Source organism: Ranitomeya variabilis, chromosome 4 (genome assembly GCF_051348905.1).
Source record: "Ranitomeya variabilis isolate aRanVar5 chromosome 4, aRanVar5.hap1, whole genome shotgun sequence".
NCBI lineage: Eukaryota > Metazoa > Chordata > Amphibia > Anura > Dendrobatidae > Ranitomeya > Ranitomeya variabilis.
The window spans coordinates 654,745,872-654,770,370 of NC_135235.1; the positions used below are offsets into that span (position 1 = coordinate 654,745,872).

Sequence of the window (24,499 nt, forward strand, 5' to 3'; positions counted from 1 at the left end):
GACGCTCCCCCTGCCCATCACACTGTCTCCGGGTGCCGTAGCTCTTCCCCTGTACAGCGGTCACGTGGGACCGCTCATTAGAGAAATGAATATTAATTTCTCTAATCAGCGGTGCCGGTGACCGCTGATAGAGGAAGAGGCTGCGGCACCCGAAGACCAGCTGTCCGGGGGAAGGAGCGGGACGCCGGGAGCAGGTAAGTATCGCATATTTACCTGTCCACGATCCACACGCCGGGCGCCGCTCTGTCTTCCCGGCGTCTCTCCGCTCTGACTGTTCAGGTCAGAGGGCGCGATGACGCATATAGTGTGCGCGCCGCCCTCTGCCTGATCAGTCAGTGCAGAGAGACGCCGGGACCGGACGCTGAGGAGCTGCAAGCAAGAGAGGTATGTGTTTTTTTTTTTTTTATTGCAGCAGCAGCGTTATATATGGCACAGATTTATGTGGAGCATCTATGGGGCCAAACTGAACGGTGCAGAGCATATAGGGCACAGCTTTATAATGAGCATCTATGGGGCCAAACTGAATGGTGCAGAGCATATAGGGCACAGCTTTATAATGAGCATCTATGGGGCCAAACTGAACGGTGCAGAGCATATAGGGCACAGCTTTATAATGAGCATCTATGGGGCCAAACTGAATGGTGCAGAGCATATAGGGCACAGCTTTATAATGAGCATCTATGGGGCCAAACTGAACGGTGCAGAGCATATATGGCACAGCTTTATAATGAGCATCTATGGGGCCAAACTGAACGGTGCAGAGCATTCTATATGGCACAGCTTTATATGGAGCATCTATAGGGCCATAATGAACGGTGCAGAGCATTCTATATGGCACAGCTATACAGGTCCTTCTCAAAAAATTAGCATATAGTGTTAAATTTCATTATTTACCATAATGTAATGATTACAATTAAACTTTCATATATTATAGATTCATTATCCACCAACTGAAATTTGTCAGGTCTTTTATTGTTTTAATACTGATGATTTTGGCATACAACTCCTGATAACCCAAAAAACCTGTCTCAATAAATTAGCATATTTCACCCGTCCAATCAAATAAAAGTGTTTTTTAATAACAAACAAAAAAACCATCAAATAATAATGTTCAGAAATGACTGCTTCAATGCGGCGTGGCATGGAGGCAATCAGCCTGTGACACTGCTGAGATGTTATGGAGGCCCAGGATGCTTCAATAGCGGCCTTAAGCTCATCCAGAGTGTTGGGTCTTGCGTCTCTCAACTTTCTCTTCACAATATCCCACAGATTCTCTATGGGGTTCAGGTCAGGAGAGTTGGCAGGCCAATTGAGCACAGTAATACCATGGTCAGTAAACCATTTACCAGTGGTTTTGGCACTGTGAGCAGGTGCCAGGTCGTGCTGAAAAATGAAATCTTCATCTCCATAAAGCATTTCAGCAGATGGAAGCATGAAGTGCTCCAAAATCTCCTGATAGCTAGCTGCATTGACCCTGCCCTTGATGAAACACCAGCAGCTGACATGGCACCCCACACCATCACTGACTGTGGGTACTTGACACTGGACTTCAGGCATTTTGGCATTTCCTTCTCCCCAGTCTTCCTCCAGACTCTGGCACCTTGATTTCCGAATGACATGCAAAATTTGCTTTCATCAGAAAAAAGTACTTGGGACCACTTAGCAACAGTCCAGTGCTGCTTCTCTGTAGCCCAGGTCAGGCGCTTCTGCCGCTGTTTATGGTTCAAAAGTGGCTTTACCTGGGGAATGCGGCACCTGTAGCCCATTTCCTGCACACGCCTGTCAGTCTACTGCTTCCTCAGGTTCCCCAAGGTCTGGAATCGGTCCTTCTCCACAATCTTCCTCAGGGTCCGGTCACCTCTTCTCATTGTACAGCGTTTTCTGCCACATTGTTTCCTTCCAACAGACTTACCATTGAGGTGCCTTGATACAGCACTCTGGGAACAGCCTATTTGTTGAGAAATTTCTTTCTGGGTCTTACCCTCTTGCTTGAGGGTGTCAATGATGGCCTTCTTGACATCTGTCAGGTCGCTAGTCTTACCCATGATGGGGGTTTTGAGTAATGAACCAGGCAGGGAGTTTTTAAAAGCCTCACGTATCTTTTGCATGTGTTTAGAGTTAATTAGTTGATTCAGAAGATTAGGGAAATAGGTCGTTTAGAGAACCTTTTCTTGATATGCTAATTTATTGAGACAGGTTTTTTGGGTTATCAGGAGTTGTATGCCAAAATCATCAGTATTAAAACAATAAAAGACCTGACAAATTTCAGTTGGTGGATAATGAATCTATAATATATGAAAGTTTAATTGTAATCATTACATTATGGTAAATAATGAAATTTAACACTATATGCTAATTTTTTGAGAAGGACCTGTATATGGATAATATATGGGGCAATAATCAATGGTATGGAGCATTATATATGGCACAGCTTTATATGGAGCATCTATGGGGCAATAATGAATGGTATGGAGCATCTATTTTTATTTTTGAAATTCACCGGTAGCTGCTGCATTTTCCACCCTAGGCTTATACTCGAGTCAAGTTTTCCCAGTTTTTTGTGGCAAAATTAGGGGGGTCGGCGTATACTCGGGTCGGCTTATACTCGAGTATATACGGTAAGAAACGTATTTTTTCTGTTCAGGAAATTCTATTCCTGGCGTTCATCTTATCAGCTATTGGGTTTAAGATGGATCATGGGAAGGTGAAAGCCATAATAGATTGGGTCTGACCTAGTGACCTGAAATCGCTGTGTGATTTTCTCAGATTTGCTATTATAGGATATTCCTTAGGGTTTTTTCTCAGATTGATAAACTTCTAACTGTCCTCATACGTAAGAGGGCATATCTCAAGATTTGGCCACCAGATGCTATTAGCGCATTTGCAAAATTGAGTTTTTTATGTCTGCTCAGGTTCTAATCCAACCCTATCTCCCAGAAACATTTATTGTGGAGGTGGATGCTTCGAAGGTTGGGGTAGGAGCCACTTTATCTCACAGTCCAAAAACGCTAACCAATTTTACAGCCCTGTGCTTTTTTTCCTCTTTCAGTCTGCTGAAAGAAATTACAATATTGGAAATCGTGAGTTAGTTGCTCTTAAATTAGCCTTTGAGGAATCAAGACTTTTTTTGCAGGAAGCAGTTCATCAAGTCACTGATAATAAGAATTTAACATATATTGAATCAGCTAAACCGCTAACTCCTAGATAGGCCTGATGGTCCTTATTTTTCTCTGGATTTAATTTCCCTATCACGTACAAGCCTGAATCCAAGAATGTGAAGGCTGACACATTATCACCCAGTCTTAGTTCAGTTTCTCCTCATGAACCTCCATCTTCGATTCTCTCTAAGGGTATTGTGGTTTCTGTGTTATCCTCGGAGTTGGAAGAGGAGATCGGTAAAGTCCAGTCGTTGGCTCCTTCCGCCACTGAATGGTCCAAATTATTGTGGCAATACTGAAGCAACATCTCAAGACATCCTCCAGGAAGTTAAAGCTTGGGCGGAAATAGGCCTCCCAAATGGACTATGACCTGAAGCATACTGCCAAAATGGTAACAAAGTGGCTAAAGTGGCTTAAGGATAACAAAGTCAATGTTTTGGAGTGACCATCAAATGAGCTGATCTCAATCCTATTGAAAATGTTTGGGCAAAGCTGCAAAAGCAGGTATGAGCAAGGCGACCTACAAACCTGAATCAATTACACCAGTTTTATCAGGAGGAATGGGCCCAAATTCTGACAAACTATTGTGAGAAGCTTGTGGAAGGATATCCCACGTTTGACCCAAGTCATTCAGTTTAAGGGCAATGGTACCAAATACTAATGAAATGTATGTCAACTTTTGACTTTGCAGTAAGTAATAAAAATGCCTTAAAACATTCTCTCTCAGTATTCTGGCATTTGGCAAATGTTAATAATTATTGACCTGATTTCATGTCAGATATTGAGAAAAACATGCATGTGTGTCTTTTTATAGTGTAGCGCAGCATTATCGCATATATAATGTATATGTAATCCTTTTCTTTCATGTTATCCATAAATTCCTAAAAAATCAGTGTGAAAGTGGTGCCGACCGCACCTGCAGAGTAGCAGCTATCAGCGATCCGATAGCTGCTACTGCGCAGGCGGCGCCGTCTTGCTAGTGAAAAAAAATGTCTCCACTAAGATGGCACCGCCTGCATCATAGCAGATATTAACGATCCGATAGATGCTACTGCGCAGGTGCCAACGGCGCCATCTTGGAGGAGGCAATTTTTTCTTCTCTAGCAAGATGGTACTTTTTTTTTTTTAGGAATTTATGGATAATATGAAAGAAAAGGATTATATACACATTATATATGCAATCATGCTGCAGCACAGGCGCCAATGCTGGCACTTTTCTGCAGAAGGGAATTTTTCTTTTTCAAGATATACATATAATATTCATTATGTAAACTAGGCTGTGTGTTGTGAATTCTGCTTTTGGGCTCCCTCCGGTGGTTGTAGGTGGTAATGCAGTTGCCCCTGAGTTGCAGTCCTGGTCAGGTGTTTCTGCTGATTGCAGTTCGGACTGGGGTATTTAGGCGTGCAGGATTCATTAGTCCTTGCCAGTTGTCAATTGTTGTTGGGAGGTGTTGGACCTCTGCTTGGTTCCTCCTGCCTTTCTGCCAAATCAGCAAAGATAAGTGTTTTTTTTTTCCCTGTGGCACACATGCTATGTGCTTCACAATTCAGTGCTATTCTTTGTGTTTTCTTGTCCAGCTTAGATTGTGTCAGTATTTTCTCAGTCTTGTTGGATTCTCTGGAGTGGCAGATATACATTCCATGTCTTTAGTTAGATTGTGGAACTTTTTGTATTATCTGCTGTGGATATTTTTGGAAGGGTTTTAATACTGACCGCCTAGTAATCTGTCCTATCCTTTCCTATTTAGCTAGAGTGGCCTCTTTTGCTAAATCCTGTTTTCTACCTGCGTGTGTCTATTCTTCTCCTACTCACAGTCATTATTCGTGGGGGGCTGCCTATCCATTGGGGGTCTGCTCTGAGGCAAGGTAGCATTCCTATTTCCATCTATAGGGGTATTTAGTCCTCCGGCTGTGTCGAGGTGTCTAGGGTATGTTAGGCACACCCCACGGCTACTTCTAGTTGCGGTGTTAGTTCAGGATTTGCGGTCAGTACAGGTTCCACCGACTCCAGAGAAAGTTTCATGCGGCTCCAAGGTCACCAGATCATAACAGCTGTGGGTCACTGTGGGATCAGTGACCTGTCAGAAGCCATACACATGGATACCTAATCCTAGCACAACGTAAAGACCGGTGCTAGGATTACCCACGGGATAGTGTTCATAATCTATATTTGAAAAACCAAGCACAGTCACAGGAGCGCTGAAATGAAGCCAGGACAAAAATATTGGTGTAAACCACAGCGCGTTTCAACGGTACCCCGTCTCCATCAGGGGCTCCCTGCGTGCTTCCTTGAGACGCTCAGAGCAACGCGATGTGATCCTACCTCCTCCTCCCTGCAGGCCTGGATCCAAAATGGCCGCGGAGGACCCTCCGGGTCCTGCAGGGAGGTGGCTTTCAAGCGCCTGCTCCGAGCAGGCGCCGGCAAGCCTCCTTCAGTGCCTGTGTGATCGCTGATCTGACACAGTACACTGCAAAGTGTCAGATCAGCAATCTGTCTCTATAATGTGATGTCCCCCCTGGGGCAATGTAAAAAAGTTAAAAAAAAAAAAACATTTACATGTGTAAAAAAAAAAAAAAATCCTAAATAAATGAACAAAAAATTGTTCCAAAAAATACATTTCTTTATCTAAATAATAATAAAAAACCAATAAAAGTACATATATTTAGTATCGCCGTGTCCTTAGCGACCTGACCTAGAAAACTGTCCCACTAGTCCCCTTCAGTGAACACCGTAAAAAAAGAGACAAAAAATGACGCTTTATTATCATACTGCCAAACAAAAAGTGCAATACCACGTGATCAAAAAGACAGATATAAATAACCATGGTACCGCTGAAAACGTCATCTTGTCCCGCAAAAAAACGAGCCCCACACAGCGTCATCAACGAAAAATTAAAAAAGTTATAGTCCTCAGAATAAAACGATGCAAAAATCATTATTTTTTATATAAAATAGTTTTTATCGTATAAAAGCGCCAAAACATAAAAATGATATAAATGAGGTATCGCTGTGATCGTTCTGACCCGAAGAATAAAATTGCTTTATCAATTTTACCAAACGCGGAATGGTATAAGCGCCCCCCAAAGAAATTAATTAATAGCTGGTTTTTGTTCATTCTACCTCACAAAAATCGGAATAAAAAGCGATCAAAAAATGTCACGTGCCTGAAAATGGTAAAAATAAAAACGTCAACTCGTCCCGCCAAAAACAAGATCTCACATGACTCTGTGGACCAAAATATGGAAAAAATTATAGCTCTCAAAATGTGGAGACGCAAAAACTATTTTTTGCAATAAAAAGCGTCTTTTAGTGTGTGACAGCTGCCAATCATAAAAATCTGCTAAAAAACCCGCTATAAATAGTAAATCAAACCCCCCATCATCAACCCCTTAGTTAGGGAAAAATAATATTTTAAAAAATGTATTTATTTCCATTTTCCCACTAGGGTTAGGGTTGGGGCTAAAGTTAGGGTTAGGGCTGGGCTAAAGTTAGGGTTAGGGTTGGGGCTAAAGTTAGGGTTAGGGCTAAAATTAGGGTTAGGGCTACAGTTAGGGTTGGGGCTAAAGTTAGGGTTGGGGCTAAAGTTAGGGTTTGGATTACATTTACGGTTGGGATTAGGGTTAGGGTTGGGATTAGGGGTGTTTGGGTTAGGGTTTCAGTTAGAATTGGGGGTTTCCACTGTTTAGGCACATCAGGGGCTCTCCAAATGAGACATGGCGTCCGATCTCAATTCCAGCCAATTCTGCGTTGAAAAAGTAAAACAGTGCTCCTTCCCTTCCGAGCTCTCTAATGCGCCCAAACAGGGGTTTACTCCAACATATGGGGTATCAGCGGACAAATGGGACAACTTTTGGGGTCCAATTTCTCCTGTTACCCTAGGGAAAATACAAAACCAGTGGCTTAAAAATAATTTGTGTGGGAAAAAAATTATTTTTTATTTTCACGGCTCTTTGTTATAAACTGTAGTGAAACACTTGGGGGTTCAAAGTTCTCACAACACATCTAGATAAGTTCCTTGGGGGGTCTAGTTTCCAATATGGGGTCACTTGTGGGGGGTTTCTACTGTTTAGGTACATCAGGGGCTCTGCAAACGCAATGTGACGCCTGCAGACCATTTCATCTAAGTCTGCATTCCAAACGGCGCTCCTTCCCTTCCGAGCTCTGCCAAACGGTGGTTCCCCCCACATATGGAGTATCAGCGTACTCAGAAAAAATTGGACAACAACTTTTTGGGTCCAATTTCTCCTGCTACCCTTGGGAAAATACAAAACTGGGGTCTAAAAATTAATTTTTGTGGAAAAAAAGAGAATTTTTATTTTCACGGCTCTGCGTTATAAACTGTAGTGAAACACTTGGAGGTTCGAAGTTTTCACAACATACCTAGATAAGTTCCTTAGGGGGTCTTCTTTCCAAAAAGGTGTCACTTGTGGGGGGTTTCAATGTTTAGACACATCAGGGGCACTCCAAACGCCACATGGTGTCCATCTCAATTCCAGTCAATTTTGCATTGAAAAGTCAAACGGCGCTCCTTCCCTTCCAAGCTCTGCCATGCACCCAAACAGTGGTTTACCCCCACATATGGGGTATCAGCGTACTCAGGACAAATTTTACAACTTCTGGGGTCCAATTTCTTTTGTTACCCTTGGGAAAATAAAAAATTGGGGGCGAAAAGATCATTTTTGTGAAAAAATATGATTTTTTATTTTTACGGCTCTACATTATAAACTTCTGTGAAGCACTTGGTGGGTCAAAGTGCTCACCACACATCTAGATAAGTTCCTTAGGGGGTCTACTTTCCAAAATGGTGTCACTTGTGGGGGGTTTCAATGTTTAGACACATCAGGAGCTCTGCCATGCGCCCAAACAGTGGTTTATCCCAACATATGGGGTATCAGCATACTCAGGACAAATTTTACATCAACCTTTGGTGTCCAATTTCTCCTGTTACTCTTGGTAAAATAAAACAAATTGGAGCTGAAGTAAATTTTTTATAAAAAAGTTAAATGTTCATTTTTTTAAACATTCCAAAAATTCCTGTGAAACACCTGAAGGGTTAATAAACTTCTTGAATGTGGTTTTGAGCACCCTGAGATGTGCAGTTTTTAGAATGGTGTCACACTTGGGTATTTTCTATCATATAGACCCCTCAAAGTAACTTTAAATGTGATGTGGTCCCTAAATAAAAATGGTGTTGTAAAAATGAGAAATTGCTGGTAAACTTTTAACCCTTATAACTCCCAAACAAAAAAAATGTTGGTTCCAAAATTGTGCTGATGTAAAGTAGACATGTGGGAAATGTTACTTATTAAGTATTTTGTGTGACATATCTCTGTGATTTAAGGGCATAAAAATTGAAAGTTGGAAAATTGCGACATTTTCAAAATTTTCGCCAAATTTCCATTTTTTTCACAAATAAACGCAAGTAATATCAAAGAAATTTTACCACTATCATGAAGTACAATATGTCACGAGAAAACAATGTCAGAATCATCAGGATCCATTGAAGCGTTCCAGAGTTATAACCTCATAAAAGGACAGTGGTCAGAATTGTAAAAATTGGCCTGGTCATTAACGCGCAAACCACCCTTGGGGATAAAAGGGTTAATACCGAAAAGCTTGCAGGCATATATTACATACCTAATGCAAAATGCACAAGGCGTACAGTAAAGGAAGAGGTTGTTGACATGCTGTTGACAGTGCATGCAGAGGCTGAGGACCAGGTGAAACTGCATGCTGCAGGAGCACAACAAACATGCTAATCAATGAGAAGTAGCTTCCTGTCCCAGTTTGCTGGGGGGTGCGCAAGACACAACACTTGAAACTAGCACAGTGTGAACAGGTGGTTGGTTGGATGGCAGATAACGATTCCAGTATGTTTCCCAGCACCACCGTCTTTCACAGGTTTCAGTATCACTAGCCAAGAGTGTGAACCAGATAATCCTCATAATGATCCTCCTTCCTCCAACCTTGGCGAATCCCAGGAGACAAGTGATCCCACACTTGGCATTTCCATTTATTAAGATCGTGTCCAGTGATGAGCAACCACGATCAGTGGAAGACGACGGTGGGGAACAGCAATATCTCAAGAGGCAGATGATGATGAAAAACAGTTGGCAACAAGTGATGTTGTTAAGTCACCAAATCACAAGGATCAGATAGCAGAAGTGGAAGATGATGAATGATGAAGTCACTGACAACATGATAAGGTGCCATGCAGAGCAAGGACAGCAGTGCAGAAGGGGAGGTGTCCGCAGCACTGCAAAAGGCAAGAAGAGGCAGTGGAATGGCCAGAAAGAGAAGGTGGGCAACTGTTCTCCAGATCACCCACATGCTGCAAGTTCCTAGGCTAGGGTTAGGTGTTTCTTTTTTTTTCTAGTGTATTCCCATGTTTTTTTTATTTTTCATATCCTCTTAATCCTCATCCACCATATCAACAAGGTCATCATGCAGCCCTCGCTCAAAACCTTTAAGGACAGTAATGCAATGAACCTTGCCTATATGTCTCTTCGTTCCCCCTGGTTGCTGCGCTACTGGCTGTAAGACCGCAACATGCAATTAAGTCTATAGCAAGCATGGTGATTACGACTTGTAACCAGAGTCAGAAAATCTGTGTAGCCCCAGCCTAATTCTCATTGTGAATGTGGCCTTGAACTTCAGCACTTTCTCAGAAGATTAGTTTAGCCGTTTGTCATGAAAAGCTCTACATTTATAAAAGACAGTATATTTAGCAGAAAGCACACAAAATGGAGTATAAGGACATACAACATAGTGACAAGTCAAATGACAACACAATTTCTGATGGAGAAAATTTGATTTTCAAATATAACCTATTTTTAAATTTGAAAATGCTTCTCCACTGTAAGCTAGTTAATGCTTTACAAGAGTTGTTTTGAGAACAAGACATTTCCCACTATTATTATTATTATTTCTTACTATTGCGCCATTTATTCCATGGCGCTTTACATGTGAGGAGGGGTATACATAATAAAAACAGGTACAACAATCTTGAACTATACAAGTCGCAACTGGTACAGGAGGAGAGAGGACCCTGCCCGTGAGGGCTCACAATCTACAAGGGATGAGTGAGGACACAGTAGGTGAGGACAGAGCTGGTCGTGCAGTGGTTTGGTCATCTGATTATATGGTTTCTACCATATGTGACTGTTTTGATGTGTAAGAAAGCTGGCTTTCCTTGTAAAACGTTTCCCACATTTTAAACATGAATATGGCTTTTCCCCTGTGTGAACTCTCTGATGTGTAACAAGGCTTGATTTCACGGTAAAACATTTCCCACATTCTGAACATGTAAATGGCTTTTCCCCTGTGTGAACTCTCTGATGTATAACAAGATTTGATTTGTTGTTAAAACATTTCCCACATTCTGTACATGAATACGGCTTCTCCCCTGTGTGAATTCTCTGATGTCTTACAAGATGTGATTTACTTCTACAATATTGCCCACATTCTGAACATGAATATTGCTTCTCCCCTGTATGAATTCTCTCATGAGTATAAAGATCTGATTTCTTCTTAAAACAATTCCCACATTCTGAACATGAAAATGGTTTCTCCCCTGTGTGAATTCTCTGGTGTATAACAAGTTGAGATTTCTGCTTAAAACATTTTCCACATTCTGAACATGGAAATAGTTTCTCGAATGTGTGAGTTCTCTGATGTGTAACAAGATATGATTTCTGCTTAAAACACTTTCCACATTCTGAGCATGCAAATACCTTCTCCCTTATGTGACTCCTCTTATGTGCAACACAATTTGATTTTGCTGCAAAACATTTCCCACATTCTGGACATGAATATGGCTTCTCCCCGGTATGAGTTCTGTCATGTGTAACAAGAGTTGATTTTAGATTAAAATGTTTCCTACACTTTGAACATGAAAACGGCTTCTCTCCTGTGTGACTTGTTCGATGTCTAACAAAGTCTGACTTCAGGTTAAAAGATTTTTCACATTCAGAACATGAAAATTTATTGTTTCTAGTGTTAGCTTTTTGATTTTTAATATCATTACTATTACTTATATTTTTCTTACTAATCTGTGGAAAATCAGGAGATAGAAACTGAGTAAAAGAATCTTTGCTGTGAAGGGCTGAAGATATAACTGGGATAATGCAATGTTCTTCATATGCATGTTGTTTGGTCAAAAGATCATCTGATTTCAAATCTGAAGGTGGCAGAAGTCCCTCTGACCTCCAGGTAAAGTCATCTGTTAAGAATAAAACTATTACTTTTTCAATAATATAACCTTAAACATAATATTTTTTGTATACAATTCAGTATAACATGTCCTTTAAAAATACAAATAATGTACAGTAGAAAAATGCAATTATTTACCAAGAAAGTGATGACAAAACAGTTCCCATTCTTACTGGAGGCCACAGAGCAAGGATTAGTAGATGATGATAGGACACCAGGCTATTTTCTGTGTTCAGGCCAGCATTTTCATAGGATCAAGTTTCAGTGTCCCTCCCACCACTTTTTTTTTATTAAGACACTCGGAGGAGAATTATAAAGGGGCCTGATAGTCATTAATAGTAGGTGGCATCTGTCTAGCCCATTCCTTGACAGGACCAGTATTTTCATGAATGAAGAGGCCATGACTTTGGAGAACGTTTAAGATGGGTGTGACGACACCGGCATTTAATCTGAATTAACCAGACGTCTATTTTCACCAAGCCAGGAAGAATAGACTTATCTATATATTGACTTTTGAATTTGTGTGTCTTTCTGATTGGTCAAAAAAACAGACTTTTGCTTGTATAAGCCTGTAATATTGACTTGTAAGTTGACATTTGTTGTAGCATATTCTGCTGTTATCCTGGATGACTAGTGTTACAGGGTCATTGACAATGATGTTTGCTGATATGTTGATTATTTATTGTCTAGGCCAGTTAATTTGTTGACTTACAAGACAGAGTAGGAAAACCTATGCAAATAGACTACATAATCAAACAATGCGAGCTGATCTTGTCACTCTTCTTCCCCTTTTCCTGTGAATGATGGCTTGAAGTACGGTTGTGTACTATAAAAAGGGTTAATGTTAGGCGCCGGGATTCTCCCACTGCACAGGGTAGATCCCAGGCAGCGGTCTCCCATTCAGGTTTGGTAGCCGCGGGTGCTGCTGAGCATAGACGTCGGTCCCAGCATCTTGCTCAGGCTCGTACTGTTTGTCTGGTTACTGCTGGCTCTTCAGCAAAGTTTATGGCAAGGGTCCCCAACCTGTAGCTCGTGAGCCACATATGTCTCGCGGTCCCATGAATTGTGGCCTGTCAGCTTGGTGCATTAGCTCCTGTTATAGCAAACAAGTATGAAGAGCACATCTAAAAATGGTGAATTTTGTGAGCAGCCCTGCACAGAAGAGCAGATTTGGATGCACATATACTGGTCTTAGGGGTTTTGAGATGATTTAAGTATGGTATGCTGGAGACAAGATGACACCACCTGTCAGAGGAGGTGTTTGAAGCTGGATGTGATAGTGTCTTGGAAGTCCTTTACAGGAGAATACTGAAAGGGGGGTATTGTGGGAACCCCTGGATCTTTGTATACTGCTTTGTATACTGCTTTGGGGTGATTGATTTTTGTGGAAAAGCTTTGGTTACCATTATGCTTGTAATGGGGGCTTTGGTTGCCACTATTGCGAGGGGGACGGGAGCTGAATGTGGCTCGCGACCCTATTTCGTGACTGGATGTGGCTTGCGACCCTCTCTCAGAGCTGAATATGGCTCTCAAGAAATGTTGGGAACCTCCGGTCTATGGTAACCAGCGGTAGGCAGTGACGAGCAGACTCTCTGGAGACTAAGTCCAGAAATCACCCTACTGAGCATGCTTGTGATGTGGCGGTGCGTCATTGGTGGACGGTTTTCAGCTAGCTGCTCTGGTGATGTGGCAGCTCCGGATTGGTCCGTGAACAAGGTCCTGTCTGACTGGACATGAGCTGAACATATAAAAGGGTCTCAGAGGCGCACACGGGCGCTTGTATCATTCTCATTACGTGTGCGTATGGGACATTGCATCAGTATGGTCCTTACCAGCATGTGCGGTAAGCTGTTAGAATTCTGATTCTCCGGAGAGGAGTTTGTCTGTATGAATTCAGGGCTGGCGTCTAACCAATAGAATTCCGGCAGCTCCAAAGAGGAGTTGGTTGAGTGCTTTTGCTGTGTGACCACTGTTTGCGTCTTACCACGTGAGCGGGCTTCGTTCCCCTGTGAGGTTAACAGGGATCCTATCTAGCGTCATTCCTATTCCGTTACTATATGCGAGTGACACAGCTCTACCGCAGAACATCTATTCCGTTACTGTGTGCTAGTGATACATCTCTACTGCAGAGCATCTATTCTGTTACTATGTGCAAGTGACACATCTCAATTGCAGAGTATCTATTCCGTAACTGTGTGCGAGTGACACAGCTCTATAGCAGAGCATCTGTTTTTTTTCTGCTTCCGTGTTCTTTTCATGTGCTGTTCACTAAGTGGTGTTTAACTCGGTATGTGCAAGCAATCGCTCGCTGTGTGTTCTGTCATTGTTCACACTAGCTGCAGTTTAACATCTCTGCACGGTGGACCCTGGGTTGCGATTGCACTTCTCTATTAAATTTATTTAGTGCAATCCGCCAACCCTAACAGGTTATATCCCAGTGTGAGATATAGCCATACAGAGATACATCCAGACATTTAAACATGCAAAGAACCAAAGACTCTCTGCAGGACAGAAGCCAAGACATCATGACTCCATCCCGAGGGACACAGATTTGTCTTTTCACAGGATGACAGGTTAGGAGAACACGGCCACGGCTGAAAGAATACAGATATGCTCCAATGACCATCGCTGAACCATGGATTTGTTAGGGGTAGTCAGGATTTTGACCCACCAGTCACCTGAACCCCATGGATAAGTTTGTGTAAGCTAGGAATGGAACCCAACGGTCACCTGGCTCCATAGAGATGTTCACAGAAGCCAGGTTGTGACCTTCCGCTCAACTGGCCTTGTACCTCAATGGACTGTCATGCTCCTAAGCTTGTTGCTACCTTCTCTCTGTGCATGCCACAGGTGGGGTAGTCAAGCCTGGAAATACTCAAGTAACAGCTGGTCTTATCCCGGCGAGTCAGCGCAAGGGTGAGACTTTAATTTGCACCATCTTGGGTATATTGCTAGGACTGTTCTATGTTTTATTTGCCTGTTTTGTGGGTCAATAAAGTATTGCCACACTGTTTTACCCTCACCCTGTGTTGTCTGAGTAGTAATATGCGGTAAAGGAGAGCAGGCGTTCTGTGGGATTATCCCTGGTCCTTGCAGTTTCGGCTAGCAGATCAGGGCTCCCTCTGAACCCCCGTGTCTCCACAACTGGGTTACCACTTTTTTAAATCCTTGAGTTTCTCCAAGACAAAAAATAGGGATTTGTCAGAGATTGTGATAAAATACTAATGTAAGCATTATTTTCTGAATGGTGAGCGGGACACTCAGTAAGTTATCACTGATCACTGGCCCACACACACTTCCATGTACCCAGTTTCCAAAAAACAGAAGTATAGATGAATATACTAAGTATACTGCTGAATAAATTTTTCAAAGACCATAAAATATTGTGACATACCAGCCTCCAGATCAATACTCTGGAACGGAATGTCATGGCATTGCCTAATAGTTATGATGTCAGAAATTTGAAATCATTATTCAAATATATCCTTAAGCCTTCACTTTCCCCAAAAAAACTTTTACTCCACACATCTTTTATAATGGGAAAAAAAGCTAAAGCTTTTGAGGATCTGGTTTCCAACTGTGCACAATAGTATTACTTAAAGAATTGGAGGACATCAGTAAATCTGATTTCAATCCAGACCTCAGCCTTGTTCCTATTAGGCTTTTCCAGGATTTGATTTCTGAACACCATAAGATTAGAAGACTGAGTGCAGAATTATTGAAAAAAAAAGTACCGTATTTTTCATACTACGACCCCTGGCGAAAAATTATGTAATCACTGGCCTTGGAGGATGTTCATTCACTTGTTTATTTTTTTATAAAAAAAAGCAGACCACAGACATGGCACAAAACTACAGTCATTTCAAATGACAACTTTCTGGCTTTAATAAACACTAAAAGAAATCAAGAACAAAAAATGTTGTATTTGTTACTTTTTTAGAACAAGCAGAAGGGAAAAATTATGGACTCACTCAATTATGTGAGAAAAAAAATTATGGAATCATGAAAAGCAAACAAACAAAAAAACAATCCAAAAAATCACTAGTATTTTGTTGCACCACCTCTGGCTTTTATTACAGCTTGCAGTCTCTGAGGCATGGACTTAATGAGTGTCAAACAGTACTCTTCATCAATCTGGCTCCAACTTTCTCTGATTGCTGTTGCCAGATCAGCTTTGCAGGTTGGAGCCTTGTCATGGACCATTTTCTTCAACTTCCACCAAAGATTTTCAATTGGATTGAGATCCAAACTATTTGCAGGCCATGACATTGACCTTATGTGTCTATTTTCAAGGAATGTTTGCACAGGTTTTGCTCTATGGCAGGATGCATTATCATCTTGAAAAATGATTTCATCATCCCCAAACATCCATTCAATTGATGAGATAAGAAAAGTGTCCAAAATATCAACACAAACTTGTGCATTTATTGATGACGTAATGACAGCCATCTCCCCAGTGCCTTTAGCTGACATGCAGCCCCATATCATCAATGACTGTGGAAATTTGCATGTTCTCTTCAGGCAGTCATCTTTATAAATCTGATTGGAATGGCACCAAACAAAAGTTCCAGCATCATCACCTTGCCCAATGCAGATTCACGATTCATCACTGAATATGACTTTCATCCAGTTATCCACAGTCCACGATTGCTTTTCTTTAGCCCCCTGTGACCTTGTTTTTTTCTAGTTTAGGTGTTAATGATGGCTTTCGTTTAGCTTTTCTGTATGTAAATCCCATTTCCTTTAGGCGGTTTCTTACAGTTTGATCACAGACGTCGACTCCAGTTTCCTTCCATTCGTTCCTCATTTGTTTTGTAGTGCATTTCCTGTTTTGGAGACATATTGCTTTAAGTTTCCTGTCTTGACGCTTTGATGTCTTCCTTGGTCTACCAGTATGTTTGCCTTTAACAACCTTCCCATGTTGTTTGTATTTGGTCCAGATTTTAGACACAGCTGACTGTGAACAACCAACATCTTTTGCAACATTTTGTGATGATTTGCCCTCTTTTAAGAGTTTGATAATCCTCTCCTTTGTTTCAATTGACATCTCTCCTGTTGGAACCATGATTCATGTCAGTCCACTTGGTGCAACAGCTCTCCAAGGTGTGTTCACTCCTTTTTAGATGCAGAATAACGAACAGATCTAATTTGATGCAGGTGTTAATTTTGGGAATTGAAATTTAGACAGTGATTCCATAATTATTTCCCACATAATCGAGTGAGTCCATAATTTTTTCCCTCTGCTTGTTCTAAAAAAGTAACAAATACTGACTACTGACTACAACATTTTTTGTTCTTGATTTCTTTTAGTGTTTATTAAAGCCAGAAAGTTGTCATTTAAAATGACTGTAGTTTTGTGCCATGTCTGTGATCTGCTTTTTTTATTAAAAAATAAACAACTGAATGAACATCCTCCAAGGCCGGTAATTACATAATTTTTGCCAGGGGTTGTATAAGACACTTTTTCCTCCAAAAATGTGGAGGAAAATAGGGGGTGCACCTTATAGGCGTGGAGGACAATTAATATTAATTTCTCTTTAATAGCATCTTGGTATGATTGGTCCCCATCCTGGTATGCACGGCCCCATCATAAAACATAAAAAAAATTACACATACCTTCCCGGCCCTCCCTCATTGCGTCCTGCTCCGATGCCAGCAGCTGCTTTATGCTTGTAAGCAGCGCATGGCAGGGAAGTCATGCGCTGCTTACAAGCAGAGCACTGCTGCTAGAATACTCACTGCTCTGCACTCCGGGACTATGCGTGTAGAGAGCAGTGAGTATTTATTGCTCTTTAGTAGTGAGCAGTGTCAGCCGCTGTCTTCCTTCTGTTGTCAGCGGTCATGTGTGCCGCTACTTAAGAGAAATTTATATTTACCCCTTACCACACCCAGAGAAGTGAATATTCATTTCTCTTAAGTAGCGGCACACGGCACCGCCGGCAGCAGAAAGATGGCTCCAGCTGACACTGTGCACGCTACTGACTAGCAATGAATACTCACTGCTCTCTGCGCGCACTGTCCCGGCGTACAGAGCAGTGAGTATTCCGGCAGCTGTGTTCTGCTTGTGAGCAGCGCATGGCAGGGACGTCAAGCATAAAGCAGCTGCTGGCAACGGTGCAGGATACTGCGATGGAGCGCAGGGAAGGTAAGTGTAAGGCCGGTTTCACACTTGCGTATGGAGCAAGCTGCGGACTTCCTCCGTGAAGCCCCGCCCTCCGCCGCTAGCTCCGCCTACTTCTGCATGCGGCCGGCATGCGGCCTGTGTACCTATATTTAACAGGTACGCAGGTCATACCGCAGTATGCGGAGGCTGCCGCATGCGGCGTTTTGACGCTGCAGCTACCAGCGTAGGACGCAGCCTGTAGCATTTTTTTATCTGCAGCATCAAAACGCCGCATGCGGCACCATCCGCATACTGCGGCAGGACCTGCGTACCTAATGTTAAATATAGGTACACAGGCCGCATGCAGAAGTAGGCGGAGCTAGCGGCGGAGGTGCGGCGGGGGGCGGGGCTTCACGGAGGAAGTCCGCAGCCCGCCGCAGATCAGGTAAACGCTAGTGTGAAACTAGCCTAATGGTTTGGTTTTTTTAAATGTTTTCGGGTGGGGCCATGCATACCAGGATGGGGGTGGGCACTAACTATAAGGATAGGGCCAGGATGGGGCCATTCATATTTGGATGAGATGGGGGCCCTGTATACCAGTTTAGGGATGGGGCCATGTATACCAGGATAGGGATGGGGTCATGCATACTAGAACGAGATGGGAGCCCAGCATAGCAGGATAGGGATGGGGCCATCATTCCTGCCAGGATAGGGATGAGGGGAACCATTCCATTTCTACCAAGATAGGGATGAGGCTGTCATGCACACCAGGATAGAGATGAGGGGTCCATGCATACCATGATACGGATGAGGGGACCATGCATACCAGGATAGGGATGATGGATTCATATATACCAAGATAAGGATGAGGGGGCCACCTGGGTAGGGATGAAGGGGCCATGTGTATCAGGATGTGGATGAGGGGACCATATATACCAGGATAGGGGATATTAACCCCTTTCTGACCTCAGACGGGATAGCACGTCTGAGGTCAGAACCCCCGCTTTGATGCGGGCTCTGGCGGTGAGCCCGCATCAAAGCCCGGAAATATCAGCTGTTTTGTACAGCTGAGATGTGTCCACAATAGCATCGGGTGGAAAGTTAAATGCCGCTGTCAAACGCTGACAGCCACATTTAACTAGCGCTTCAGGCCATCGTGCCAGAAAAATGCGCATCGCTGACCCCATCACGTGATTGGGGGTCAGCGATGCATCGGCATGACAACCAGAGGTCTATTGAAGACCTCTATGGTTGTTGATGCCGGATTGCTGTGAGAGCCACTCTGTGGTCGGCGCTCATAGCAATGCAGTAATTCAGCTATATAGGAGCGATCTATGCATTGCTCCTATGTAGAAGAGCCGATCGAGTTGTGCCAGCTTCTAGCCTCCCAGGGAGGCTATTGAAGCATGGCAAAAGTAAAAAAAAAAAGTTTTAAAAAATATGAAAAAAACAAATAAAAAATAAAAGTTTAAATCACCCCCCTTTCGCCCCATTTAAAATAAAACAACAACAAAAAAAATCAACCCTACACATATTTGGTATCAATGCTTTCACGATCGCCCGATCTATCAATAAAAAAAAAGGATTAACCTGATCGCTAAACGACGTAGCGAGAAAAAAATTTGGAAAGCCAGAATTACTTTTTTTTCGGTCGACGCGACACTGCATTCAAATGCAATAACGGGCGATCAAAAGAACATATCTGTACCAAAATGATATCATTAAAAACGTCAGCTCGGCACACAAAAAATAAGCCCTCACCCAACCCGAGCTCACGAAAAATGGAGACGCTACAGGTATCGGAAAATTGTGCAATTTGGTTTTTTTTACGCAAAGTTTGGAATTTTTTTTTACCACTTAGATAAAAAAGACCCTAGACATGTTTGATGTCTATGAACTCATAATGACCTGGAGAATCATAATAGCAGGTCAGTTTTAGCATTTAGTGAACCTAGCAAAAAAGCCAAACAAAAAACAAGTGTGGGATTGCACTTTTTTTGCAATTTCACGGCACTTGGAATTTTTTTCCCGTTTTCTAGTACATGACATGGTAAAACCAATGCTATTGTTCATAAGTACAACTTGTCCCGCAAAAAATAAGCCTTCACTTGGCCATATTGCTGGAAAAATAAAAAAGTTATGGCTTATAGTCCGAAAAATATGGTTAGTAAAATGTGAAAGCAAGGAGATTATGCTCTTCCAGTTGCATTGATCTTCCTGAAGCAACAGATGGGTTGTCCATCACTTCACTGAAGAAGCGGATATTTGTTATGCGTTATTTCAGGGCCATAATAAAAGCAAAAAAATTTTTTTTTTTTTTTTTTAAATACACAAATAAAAGGAGTTGTAACAAGTTTTTACGGATAGTGGATAACCTTTTATTTGCTCAGGCTCTCAGCAGCTACCTTATGCTGTCCTCAGATTACATAGCAAAAATCTTCTGACAGATTCCCTATGAAACTATGTCTTTAATTGTCAACCGACCTCTCCAAACAGTATATTACCACAATATATGGTGCACAGAACAATGGCTAATTCGATTGGTCTGTGTGCATCAAACAATACGGCTTGCTGTGCCCATGATAATGATTTTATGATGGCATAAAAGCCATCATATCTGAAGAATGAGTGTTTTTCTGATTTATCAGGTGATTGCCTGTTTGTTTATGTGAACTGATGGTCAAGAATGAGCATTCATACTCATGCTCATTATTGATCTAAATGGGCCATTAGAATAGTAGGAATGTATACTGTATTTAAGTAGGGTGAAGAATGCAAAAAATAGCCACACCATAAAGAAAAAGTCATGGAATGTTGGTTATAACAGTCTATCCACGTTTATATCCAAGTGAAAAAAAGGAAACTAACATTTCAAAATATCTCAAATAATTCAGTATCAAAAATGAGTGCCAAGCCCAGAAATACAGATACCATGTTATCAACATGGTTATTCATGTTTTTTTTTATCAATATTGTTTCAAGCTGAATGCATTTGGGCACACTAATCATAAAGAGCCATTGCTGACAGCTCCATTTGTAACTGCTGACCAATGATGTCCCAGATGTGGTCAATGGGAGGCAGGTATGGAGATGTTGCATGGCATGGCACCAAATTTAGACCACACAGGCTGATCACAGCAGCCTGAGTAACACTATCTAGCATCGTGGCATGAAAGACGGCTCCTGGGACACTTTGGAAAAATGAGCGCAGCACAACAGAGCTGGATTTGGCAAGTAACACACATGAGTTCAAGAATGTGGCAGAAAGCATAGATGTTAAATTACCTGAATACTCAGGTGGCATGTCAAAAGAGCAGGCGTAAAAAGATCTACGAGTGTGAAATCAGAGTGGTAAATACTGTGGTAATCCAAAGCGCATGAGAATAGAAGGATGCATCTGCTGATGTTGGAGTCTAGTGCTGAAGCAGAGTCCAGCACAGCTGGGACAGTTGAGTAGCAACAGATATCTGGAGACAAGACCCTAAAAAATCCAACATCTGAGTTAGAGATACCCATCTTGGATGTAGACAAAAATAGCTCCTTATAGCTTTCCAACTTATGACCAGGTCTCATATCTGTAGTCCATTTACGAAGAGGTTTTCAGTAGTTTGGTGGCTGGAGGAGGGTATAATAATTAGTGAAGACTCAACTACAGCAGTAGCTGCAGCTGGCAAGGGAGATTTGGAAATGTTGAACCTCAAGCCAAGTATTTAGCAGGTTCTCTTGAATTCCGAGATAGAAGAAAAAATGGAAGGGTTAGGGAGTAACTGTTTGATATATGTAAGTGCTTTGGATGTCCAGTAGCCTATTTCACTATGCTAATAGAGATGTGGAAAATGGCTATTAAGCCAAAATGGTTTTAATTGACCCAGGTTGGGAATCTACTCAGGTGTAGGTGTTTTTATTCACACCATTGTTACAGCCCTATTGGGGAATAGGGTAGTATATTTGAGGGAATGAACAAAGTGTTAGCCAGGCACTCATATGATCCACAAAAAATTCTATGGCCGCACTGCTGAAATAGGCATATGTCCATCAATGATAATATATACAGTAAAAACTGGAATGACAATAAGCGCAAGTGGGTCTTATCCAGATTACAAAGGGAAAAGGTAAAAAGTGATATGCTAACCAGGAGGGGTTGTGACAGTCACAGCTTGTATGAAAAGAGCAGCTGGAGATCGAACAAAAAATAAGGTACAAACTGCGCGGGAGTACTTATCCGCCCTGTTGAGGGCAGAGCAAAGTACTGCAGTACGCAGGTGCTGGACCTTTCCCGGCGCCTGTGCAGGTGAGTATAATAAAAGTTCTTTTTCTTCTCTTGCAGGTCGGGTTGGGAGCTTATCTACAGCATTATAAAATGCTGTAGATAAGCCCTGAAAGGCGGTGGCTGTAACTCGTATTGGCCAAACCTGGTGACGGATTCGCTTTAAAGAAGAACATCAAAGAATATTTCGCCAGTAAAAGTGTCAATTTTATCTGTATTAAAGTGCCACTACAAACATGACTTTACTTTATAAAAATATGCAGTAATCATGCAGTAAAAATGATCATGCAACATGATTTTTCAGGTCAATATACTTACAGCAATACCAAACATGTAGAATGTCTTTTTACATTCTAGTGGTGAAAAAAATTAACTTTGTAAAAAAAAAAAAAGAAATTGATGGAGCTCATGCTTATTTTCAGCATTGCAAGTTAATGTATTTATTGATACCATCGTGGGGCACATGATTTTGTAATAATTTTTTCTTGTATTTTAAGCCCTCAGAGTAATATAACGATAATATGTTAAATTAAATAGAAATCTTTACACTCACTTTACCACTCCCCTCTATAAGTCCTATGCCCACAAAGATTGCGGTGCACACCGTGACGCAATAGGCAGCAACTTCTGGGAGCGCTTGTGCAGAACCATCCTGGCCCCAGTTATTTTAGCACTTTCGATGCCGATCCAAAAATGCGGCAAGGACTGAACGGGAGGTGGTGAGTAGCGAAGGTGACAGAGAGGTGAGTATAAGTTTTGGGGGGGGGGGGGGTTTCAACATTTTGATGGCCTTTTTTGGTTTAGTAGTTTAGAAAAATCGTGGTCAGCAGAAGCAATTTTGCGGATTCTGTGCGCAAGTGAATTACAAAAAACTCTTACAGTATCAAAACGCATTTGACACAAGCATTTGAAAAAAATGTTTTCGCTGATTTTACTCAAAAAAAAATCTGCATTTTTTTTAAGAAAAGAGAAATGATTGATTTAAGTTTTTAAAGTCGAATATCAGCTGTAATAAGTAATTCTAAAGAAGTGATAGCACATAATATCTTGGTTTCATGCCAAAAACAAGTCTATTGTCTAACCTATAGAGCAATTGTGTAAATTTTAACTTTTAGGGAGAAACTTTATATTTGTGATGCCATGGCATTGTTATGATCAGGGTTGTCACGCAGTAAACCTCAGCAGTAGTCTGCCATCATGTTTGTGTTCAATCTCCTTTGATATCTATGTTCCATGATCCTGATGTCTTGGTGAAAGCTTTCTCATTGTTCTTCATTCATAGCTCCAAGATTGGAGAGGAAGTAGTTCAGGCGGCAATGAAGGAAATGGAATTTGACATTTATGTTTGCTTCTTGTCGTTGAAAAATCAGCAACAAATTTTGAAATAAAAGGTTATAATTTTCAGCCCTAAAGTTGCCAAGAAAGTCTGTAATCACATCAGAAAAAGCAGACCTTTTTAATGGAACTAAAGAATTCTTTGTATTTGATTAGAAACCTAGTTTGCGGCTATCAAATATGCCAGCTTTCAACTTCTCGTGTGAAAGAGCAGAAAATGTGTTACAAATGTATTTGAATCACTCATCTGGATCCTAAGCCCTAACGAACTGTTTAAGGAGTCTCAATTTTGTATGACGTGGGGAGGATTAACAAGTGGTTCTTTTTTTTAAATTATTTTCACAGATCGTAAATTTCTCTCTAGCAGGGCACGCTTTCCTTGGATAATGTTCTGCCTTTGTTCAGCTATCCCAAAGGAAGAAGAAATGAAATTGTGTATCCACTTTGTTGTCCTAGAAGAATCGATATAACCTTCAGGTCACCACATAAAATCCAGTATTTGATTTTTTTGAGAATGGTTCTCATGCATTCATGTTTCTTTCATAATTACTGAATAAGCATGGAAGCTAGTTTATTGCCATTGTGAAGCAACACACACTTTAGACTTCTCTTGGAAATTTTAATAAATAGCCTCCATTCTTCAGTTAGATAACTATCATATCCCAATGACTCAATAAGTCATTTGACGTTGATGCAGCATACTTGCTCCTCATCCATATGGAAATATTTCAGAAGATCTTTTTCTCTGTTACGATACATAAATGGGGTATCGGTAGCTAGCAGGTTCTTTCACATTAGTAACTCTGCTAATGACTTTGGAAGATCAAGATCTCTTACTACGTCATTCAACTCTGCATGAGTGAATGGAGGGCACATTATGGCATCAACTTATGAGGCCACAAAATCTTCGGCATTGATGTCTTTGGAAAAATTGGACTGAGACAATTTATCGTCATTGGAAATTTCCAAAGTAGTGTAGAAAGGTGTCCCGACTTTGGGCGCTAACCAGGTCGCTAGCACTAATCTTTCTCTGTCCCCCCAGATTACTCCTGAATGTGGAGCCGCCGGGTTCTCGTTCCTTGCTATGCTTCTATATCTACCCTGATCTTTCCAGAACCATGCATTAAGAACTAACACTGTCAATCCCTAAGTGCCAGAGTTGAGCATATATGGCAGAGGGGAGTAGCCAACACTGAACAGCCAACACCACCCAAGTAGGAAAGCTCCAGAAGCTTCAACTGAACAGATTAACTCTTGCACTGCTAGCAAGGAAAAAACTTGCACTGTTTAATATGATGGTGAAGCACTTCTAAACACTGTAGGAGTTTGTGAAACCAGACACCGCGGTCTTCTGGCCCGTGTCTGTTGTGGTATCCCCATGACAATAGGAACAGGAACTTTGTTGGAGTATCCGGTTTTAGAAAG

The 24,499-nt window shown here is 41.6% G+C and overlaps 1 protein-coding gene across 1 annotated transcript in view; it reads right to left on the reverse strand.

Moving 5' to 3' along the window:
* Positions 1-10,136: 10,136 nt before the first annotated feature.
* LOC143767480 (uncharacterized) overlaps positions 10,137-24,499 on the reverse strand; it is a 34,388-nt gene continuing 20,025 nt past the window's right edge. Inside the window, exon 7 of the mRNA XM_077255859.1 lies at positions 10,137-11,379. Coding sequence (XP_077111974.1) covers positions 10,307-11,379 — 1,073 coding nt within the window. The 3' untranslated portion in view covers positions 10,137-10,306. The remainder of the gene's footprint in view (positions 11,380-24,499) is intronic.